Source organism: Nerophis lumbriciformis, linkage group LG17 (assembly GCF_033978685.3).
Source record: "Nerophis lumbriciformis linkage group LG17, RoL_Nlum_v2.1, whole genome shotgun sequence".
Lineage (NCBI taxonomy): Eukaryota > Metazoa > Chordata > Actinopteri > Syngnathiformes > Syngnathidae > Nerophis > Nerophis lumbriciformis.
Genome location: NC_084564.2, coordinates 11,102,501 through 11,110,560, shown reverse-complemented (window position 1 = coordinate 11,110,560; position 8,060 = coordinate 11,102,501). Strand labels below are relative to the sequence as shown.

At 45.5% G+C, this 8,060-nt stretch overlaps 1 protein-coding gene and 1 long non-coding RNA gene across 3 annotated transcripts in view; one reads left to right on the top strand and one right to left on the bottom strand.

Annotated features, from left to right (window-relative positions):
• Positions 1-2,057: 2,057 nt before the first annotated feature.
• Positions 2,058-8,060, bottom strand: part of col4a4 (collagen, type IV, alpha 4) — a 56,734-nt gene continuing 50,731 nt past the window's right edge. For both annotated transcript variants that reach the window (XM_061972450.1, XM_061972451.1), the window contains 21 exons: positions 7,955-8,060; positions 7,825-7,893; positions 7,457-7,606; positions 7,199-7,360; positions 6,914-7,081; positions 6,476-6,619; positions 6,262-6,369; positions 5,903-6,081; positions 5,708-5,771; positions 5,559-5,633; positions 5,361-5,468; positions 5,184-5,291; positions 4,973-5,044; positions 4,780-4,908; positions 4,476-4,583; positions 4,256-4,411; positions 3,889-4,137; positions 3,706-3,822; positions 3,388-3,576; positions 2,779-3,062; positions 2,058-2,700 (listed from right to left, as the gene is read on the bottom strand). The exon at positions 7,955-8,060 is cut by the window's right edge and continues 2 nt beyond it. In XM_061972450.1, coding sequence (XP_061828434.1) covers positions 2,428-2,700; positions 2,779-3,062; positions 3,388-3,576; positions 3,706-3,822; positions 3,889-4,137; positions 4,256-4,411; positions 4,476-4,583; positions 4,780-4,908; positions 4,973-5,044; positions 5,184-5,291; positions 5,361-5,468; positions 5,559-5,633; positions 5,708-5,771; positions 5,903-6,081; positions 6,262-6,369; positions 6,476-6,619; positions 6,914-7,081; positions 7,199-7,360; positions 7,457-7,606; positions 7,825-7,893; positions 7,955-8,060 — 3,018 coding nt within the window. In that variant the 3' untranslated portion in view covers positions 2,058-2,427. The remainder of the gene's footprint in view (positions 2,701-2,778; positions 3,063-3,387; positions 3,577-3,705; positions 3,823-3,888; positions 4,138-4,255; positions 4,412-4,475; positions 4,584-4,779; positions 4,909-4,972; positions 5,045-5,183; positions 5,292-5,360; positions 5,469-5,558; positions 5,634-5,707; positions 5,772-5,902; positions 6,082-6,261; positions 6,370-6,475; positions 6,620-6,913; positions 7,082-7,198; positions 7,361-7,456; positions 7,607-7,824; positions 7,894-7,954) is intronic.
• Positions 5,927-8,060, top strand: part of LOC133614471 (uncharacterized) — a 4,586-nt gene continuing 2,452 nt past the window's right edge. Inside the window, exons 1-2 of the long non-coding RNA XR_009816577.1 lie at positions 5,927-6,084; positions 7,806-8,060. The exon at positions 7,806-8,060 is cut by the window's right edge and continues 2,223 nt beyond it. This is a non-coding gene — a long non-coding RNA (uncharacterized lncRNA). The remainder of the gene's footprint in view (positions 6,085-7,805) is intronic.

The following is an 8,060-nucleotide window of genomic DNA, read 5'->3' as shown; positions in this document are numbered from 1 at the left end:
AAATTAATCAAGTTTTTCAAAATATTCTAATTTACTGGCTTTTACCTGTATATAAGTCGCACTGGCGTATAAGTCGCATTTTTTGGGGAAATGTATTTGATAAAAGTTAACACCAAGAATAGACATTTGAAAGGCAATTTAAAATAAATAAAGAATAGTGAACAACAGGCTGAATAAGTGTACGTTATATGAGGCATAAATAACCAACTGGTATGTTAACGTAACATATTATGGTAAGAGTCATTCAAATAACTATAACATATAGAACATGCTATACGTTTACCAAACAATCTGTCACTCCTAATCGCTAAATCCCATGAAATCTTATACGTCTAGTCTCTTACGTGAATGAGACAAATAATATTATTTGATATTTTATGCTAATGTGTTAATAATTTCACACATAAGTCGCTCCTGAGTATAAGTCGCACCCCCGACCAAACTATGAAAAAAAGCTGTGACTTATAGTCTGAAAAATACGGTATATATCTGAAGCTTATAGTCCGGTGCGGCTCATATATGGGGAAAAAAATTCCCAAAAATGTTGTGGGTGCGGTTTATATACCGTTGCGCTATATAGTCCGAAAAATACAATACTTTTCATCTTTTTACATTTTTTAAATTTTTTTTAAAGAATGAGATTACTAATTCGGTGTTAATATTTGAGTGGTGTAGTGGAAAAGTTGGGACCCGAGGCCGAACCCCTGTTTAAAGGGGAACATTATGATAATATGTTAAAACCATTAAAAATCAGTTCCCAGTGGCTTATTTTATTTTTCGAAGTTTTCTTCAAAATTTTACCCATCACGCAATATCCCTAAAAAAAAGCTTCAAAGTGCCTGATTTTAACCATCGTTATAAACACCCGTCCATTTTCCTGTGATGTCACATAGTGATGCCAACACAAACAAACATGGCGCATAGAACAGCAAGCTATAGCGACATTAGCTCGGATTCAGACTCAGATTTCAGCGATTCAACAGATTACGCATGTATTGAAACGGATGGTTGTAGTGTGGAGGCAGGTAGCGAAAACGAAATTGAAGAAGAAACTGAAGCTATTGAGCCATATCGGTTTGAACCGTATGCAAGCGAAACCGACGAAAACGACACGACAGCCAGCGACACGGGAGAAAGCGAGGACGAATTCGACGATCGCCTTCTAACCAACGATTGGTATGTGTTTGTTTGGCATTAAAGGAAACTAACAACTATGAACTAGGTTTACAGCATATGAAATACATTTGGCAACAACATGCACTTTGAGAGTGCAGACAGCCCATTTCAGGCGCGCTAAGAACATATATTTTTCCACGATTTCAGCACTCAGGTTAACCATACCTAAATAGACACAAAATACTGCATCACACAAGACTACCCGAATGTACTCGAATGATTGAAAAAAAAAAGTTTTTAAGCTAAATTATTGGTAAACACAGTTTATGTATATTAATTTACGTACAACCGCGAGTAATGAATAAAGTTTTCATCAATTAATATATTCTGTAGACATACCCTCATCCGCTCTCTTTTCCTGCAAGCTGATCTGTCCAGTTTTGGAGTTGATGTCGGCATCTGCTTTGAGTGTCGCAGGATATCCACACATTCTTGCCATCTCTGTCGTAGCATAGATTTCGTCGGTAAAGTGTGCGGAACAAACGACTGACCATTTCGTCGGCTTTCCCCACAGCCTCGTATTTTGAACAAATTTCGTCCAATTTCTTGCCACTTTCGCATCTTTGGGCCACTGGTGCAACTTGACTCCCTGTTCGTGTTGTTACACCCTCCGACAACACACCGACGAAAGTGAGAAAATGGCGGATTGCTTCCCGACGTCATCGCTCCGAGAGCGAATAATAGAAAGGCGTTTAATTCGCCAAAATTCACCCATTTAGAGTTCGGAAATCGTTTAAAAAAATATATGGTCTTTTTTCTGCAACATCAAGGTATATATTGACGCTTACATAGGTCTGGTGATAATGTTCCCCTTTTAAAAGTACAGCAACTTCTTTTTACACTTGTATGACGGCTAAATAAAATGCACTGAGAGCAGGAAATCCAAAAGATAAGTTTAATCTTAATTTATTATTGCTCACAATTATTGTATTTGCAATTTCAATGATTGCGCGTGTGATTCTAAACAAAAGTGTTCTCCAGATATGCTCCGAATTTCCATCTTCAGACATCGAGATATTCCGGAATGTCGGCACATGAGCAATGAAAGAGTTCTCGCGTCAAGGTAAAACTTTTGACCGCTTGCTTGGTCGTGGAAAAAGTCTTTACACACACACAGGTGTGCGCGTGCAGTGATCATGTGGAGGGGGCGTGGTCAAGCTGCGATTCCCCCTCCAGCAGGTATGGACTGATATAGATCAGAATCACATGACGCCACAGAGGATGCGCTTTGTCCTTCTCGGGCTGGCGACCTCACTTACTCTTTTTCATGCAGACGTTACATCGGCCGATGTTGTTCCTCTGTTGCCGAGCCTCCATCATCACCGTGCTCGACAACCAAGACGTGTCGGACGGTGGCCTAGAGGAGTCCATGGTGGTCAACCAGAAGCTGTAGATGTTGGCGAAGTAGTGGCAGGTTCCCCGAGGACCCTGGCACTCCACAAAAGGCTGCGCCCGGAAGTTCACTAGGCAACTTCCTGATGATGTCAGAGACTGACCGCCGCCTTCATCGCCCGCACCCGTATGCTGCAATCAATCAATCAACTGTGACTCCAGTCCTTCAGAACATACCTGAACTGTTAACTTATCAGCATCCGCACCCACCATGAGGAAGGAGTATCCGGTCCACAGGCTCCTCCAGTTAGGGGGGCACTCAGGCCAAGTGGTGGACTGGCTGTGTAGTGCAACGGGGGCAGAAGAGGCTTCGCAAACCGCACAGCGACTGATGTGGTCTTCGATGAAGGCTCCGCCCACAGGCATGGTGGGAACGGCGGCTGTCGTCGACAGCCAGTAGGACTTGTCGTTGCGGCTGGCGTACGAGCAGGTTCCCATGTTGCAGGAAGCGAAAGGCATGGTGGAAAAGATTCGCATACATGAGCCCGCTTGACCTGGAAAAGTAATTTTCAGTCAAATCATGGGACAACAACTGATTGTGTTGCAGAAACAGAAAGTCCTACATTACTTGAGACCTCACATTTAAGATGGTGCACGGAATTGAAGCCAATGTGACAGAAAAAAACTAAAAAATCCTTTCAGTGTTCATATTCATGTTGAAGTTTGTCACCGCGGTGGTCACAATGTAAGACATGACTCAAACGTGGTGCCAGAACATAGTTGGGGATGATTGGCCACCAGCGATCTGACTCCAGGAAATAAGCATGATGGAGTCAGACAAGAGGAAAGGAGAAGGAGGAGCTTCATGTTCGCGAGTACCGAGGTCTTGAGTGTGCGCCTTCTCCTGGCCTTCCAGGTATAGCAGACTGTATCCGACCCACAGAACCCTCATCTCCAGTGGACAGGAAGGAATTGTTTTGGACTGGCTGTGCATGACCATCAGGAAACCTGCGTTTAGTGATCTGGATGGTCCAGGAGGTCCGCGGTCACCAGTAAAACCAGGATCACCTGACCACAGGAAGTGACATCAGCACAACAGTCAGAAGACTCTTCATCAGCGAAAGTCTTAATGACTCTCACGTTTACAAAGTGTCAAAATGAATCAGGATTGTGAGGATTTTAAACTTTGTGTCTCACCCTTGGCTCCCACCAATCCACTCTCCCCCTGCAGGCCTTGTAGACCTGGTTCTCCTTCAGGACCTGGTGGCCCTTCAGGCCCTTGTGGTCCCAGACACCCAATGTCCCCCTTTTTACCTGCAGAACATCAAACTAAACAGATGTCCTGACATAAATGTCTTTGTTTAATCTTGGGTTTCATACCTTTGAGTCCCTGAAGACCAACGTCTCCCTGCAAACCAGCACTTCCTGGTCGACTGGGTAGCCCTGGAGGTCCTGGAGGGCCCTCTGGGGGGGAAGGGTAATTGGTGCAAGGTAAAACTCTGCCCATCTCCCCTTTTGGGCCCATCATCCCAGAACAGCCCAGAGATCCAGGAGGTCCAGTGTATCCTGGAGAACCCCCAGGGCCTCTGTTTCCAGGTAGCCCCATCAGACCCGGAGAACCTCGTACACCTAATCACATATATTTTAAAAATCAGAAAACTATCAGAAGTGCATTGTTGTCTCTGTAAAAAGCAGTTTATACAAAAGGACTTAACAACTGTTGACGAATCGGGATTCGTTGACTCACCTCTGGGCCCTGCAATCCCACCTATGCCAGGTAATCCTTTGGGCCCTGGTAATCCTTTCACTCCCTTTGTGCCAGGGCATCCTGGGATTCCATTGTCCCCATCATCCCCAGGTGTCGGAGGGTTAGGGCCTGACTCCCCTGTGTCACCAGGATAACCTGAAAGGCATTCGAAGATACTTTAGGTCTCATTCACATTTTATTTGATTTAATTCTGGCTAACCTGGCACTCCATCTGGTCCAGGGTCACCAGGCTCTCCAGGGACTCCTGGGGGAGGACTTATACAGTCTGGTCCAGGTTCGCCTAAGAGGCCAACTGGTCCTTGTGGCCCTAGAGAAATAAAGAGCCATGTAATTTTTTTTAATGTAAATACAGTATGCTCCATTGATCTTGCTGACCCCTCCCTCATGTGTTTTTTAAACCTGTTATTTCCATGAAGACACAATATTATTATAGGGACATTCTTCCAGATGTGGTCACAGGTTTGTAGCCTTCAGCAAAAAAAAAAACCAGACAGCTCACACACCTTTAGATCCTTCAGTGCCTTTGGGTCCTGGAGGCCCAGGTTGTGATGAACCTTGTGGACCAGGAGGACCAGGAGGGCCTTTATCTCCTGGAAATCCTAGAGAACCAGGAGACCCTGGAACACTGAGACCTAAAGAAACAGACACTTATAAGAGTTGACAAATGAATGAAGAATGAAAACCCACTGGCCATACCTCTACTACCGATATCTCCTTTTACTCCCTTCAGTCCATCCAGCCCATGAAGTCCTAGTGGTCCAGGAGGGCCTGTTTTAACAATTAGTAATAATATGAACGAGTACTAACTTGTGCAGTGTACAGATCAAGATCATGGTGAGTGTTATCATTTGAACCAGTAGCGCCACACAACCATAAAAAAAACTAAAACCACATTAGTGATTTCGACCTTGGAGTCCTGAGAAGCCCTTGGGTCCCGGGGGGCCATCAGCACCTGCAGTTCCAGGGAGACCCGGAACACCTGCACGACCTCTTGGACCTGGCGGTCCAATCACACCTAATGGACACATACTTAGATGATCTCTAATTTCAGTTTGTCAGGACCATTACAGATAGGAGTCTGTACCTAGTGGTCCCTGCTCCCCAGGCTGTCCCGGATCTCCTTTGCAACCTCTCTGGCCTAAACTGCCAGGAAAACCCGATGCTCCAGGATCGCCTTGAAGTCCAAGCGCACCTATTGAAAGAAAATTTAAATATTGAGCTGATTTAGTGATTGTTCTATGATTCAATGTGTTCAATAGGATTCATAGAATCAAAATGTCACCTGGATATCCAAAATCTCCAGGAGCTCCCTTGTCCCCAGGCAAACCATAACCACTAACAGACTCTCCTTGATCACCTGATGCACAAATGCAGAATGCCAAAAAAGTCAGGAACAGCTCAATTTGCTGTCATGGCAGGGGACAGATGCACCTTTGGGTCCAGAACGTCCTTGACGACCAGCTTCACCAGACCTCCCAGGGGATCCTGGGTCACCCTGACAAGATCAATCTTAGTATTGATAAACATTTATACCTAATAAACTAATAAACTAATAAACTATACCTAATAAATTATTCGGACTTGGATATTTATGAACATGGTCTTTCTAAACATATCTCATCTTACTGGGTCTCCTGTTTCGCCAGGGAAGCCAATGAAGCCAGGAAGTCCAGGAGGCCCAGGAGCTCCAGAATGCCCTGGTTTGCCAAAACGTCCAGGAGGACCTGGGGGCCCGACGATGCCCGGGGGTATATCAATGCCTGGATACCCAGGATTTCCAACAGGACCTTGTGCCCCCTTGTTTCCTGGTAAGCAAACAAATAATAGTCCAACAGGGAAGCCTCACAAAACATCCACCTGAACCACTTAGTTTGAATCAAGTTATGAGAAATAATTTCAACTACAACTGAATGATTTACTGCAGCTGAGGGACAGGACTTTTATTAGACAATGTTTATGTTATTGGCTCATGTTCACAGTCTTACCTCTTGGACCAGGGAAGCCACTGTCACCGGGGAGGCCTTGTTTTCCTCTTACACCTTTGATGGGGACAACCATAGTCACCCCAGGAGGTCCTGAGGCCCCTCTAAAGCCTACAAGGACACAAATAAGATGATGATTCCAAGATGGTGACTGATGTAATTTGGTTTGCAATTGTTACTAATAGTAGTAACAGCAAAGTTGGAAACTGTGTTTTACCCTTCTCTCCTTTGGGGCCTTCACATCCTGGTGCTCCATCTTTACCATTAAGTCCTCTCTCTCCTTTCCTCCCAAAGCATCCAGGGACCCCGACTAATCCCAGCGCCCCTAGGACACCGCTCCTACCAGGTGGTCCCATCAAACCTGATTGACAGACAGACTGATAACGCCACATGCTGGTTCAAGAATTTCAAAACACAGTGGCAGCAGTAGTTCCATCCATAAGGACTCGACTTTGGGACCTTGAGTTTAAGGTTGTGATTGTGATTGTTGCAAACATGCAAGTCTGTTTCAGGAGTGCTGCTTTGGTGCCCTTGAGCAAGACACTGACCCCTAACTCTGGCTTGATCTCTTTTCATTTATGTGTGTGAACTGGTTTTAATTCAGTGATTGAAAACTATTTAATGAAAAAGGTGAGAATGATGGAAAATGACTCACCTTTTTGGCCATCCCACCCTGGATATCCAGAGTCCCCACTGGAGCCAAGGGGTCCCTGAGGTCCTGGGTACCCAGGAAAACCTGGAGAACCTGGTTTACCCACAGGGCCAGGGAGGCCATAGCCAGGAGAACCTGGCTCTCCCATGTCACCTTTCTCCCCCGAACAACCTGAGCAGAACCATTGGGGAGAAATTAATGTTTTAGATGAGCTGTCACTGACATCAAACACGCCGTTGAGCCATCACAAAATTAGGTTAATGTTGTCGCTCTCATATGACATTTTACCTGGGGGTCCAAAGAATCCTTGTGACCCAGGAGGGCCTGCAGGGCCAGGCTTTCCAGTATCACACAGATTAGCGATAGGACCTTGGGGACCAAAGTTCCCTGATGCACCGTCCTGTCCTCTCTGGCCCTTTGGCCCTGGACCTCCAGGCAGACCTGTGACACCTGGACAAATGAGAAATACATTTTGATGGGTTGATTGTCCCTCATCAGTCAGAACAAGAGATCCAGCAGTTTTACATTTCACATTCAGTAACTCACCTGGGATACCCTGTTTGCCAGGTTGGCCTGGGACTCCTTTAGGTCCCGGAGAGCCTGGTACCCCTGGGAAGCCAATAGGTCCTGAGGGTCCCACATAAGAGTCCCCAGCTGGTCCTCTCAGTCCAGGAGTGCCTGGTACGCCTGGAGAACCTGATTCACATAGAAAAACAGAAGAACCTCAGCATGAAATTCTATGCATCCCCTGGCTGTCATTAAGGCTGAAAAGTCATTGGTGGTTAAATCTACCTACTTCTTGTAGAAGTACACTGCACCTGCTCTTTAGCTCTTTTATACAAAGGACCACGTCACAATGACTTTGTTACTATTTTCTTTCTGCCTGAAATCACAGGTGACTGCTAAAACAGTACCTGGCTCTCCAGCATAACTGAATCCTTCAAGACCGTCGTCTCCAGTATCTCCAACAAAACCTGGTGGTCCTAAAGCAGGAAGAAAAGATGTCAGTTATTATTGTTAAACAAGATAAATATGCACCAGTACCCGGTCGCCCAGGTGGTCCAGGAAGTGCAGACTGTCCTTTTACTCCTTTAGGTCCATCAGGTCCAGTGATTCCATTGAATCCAGGAAGACCAGGAAGGCCTCTGAG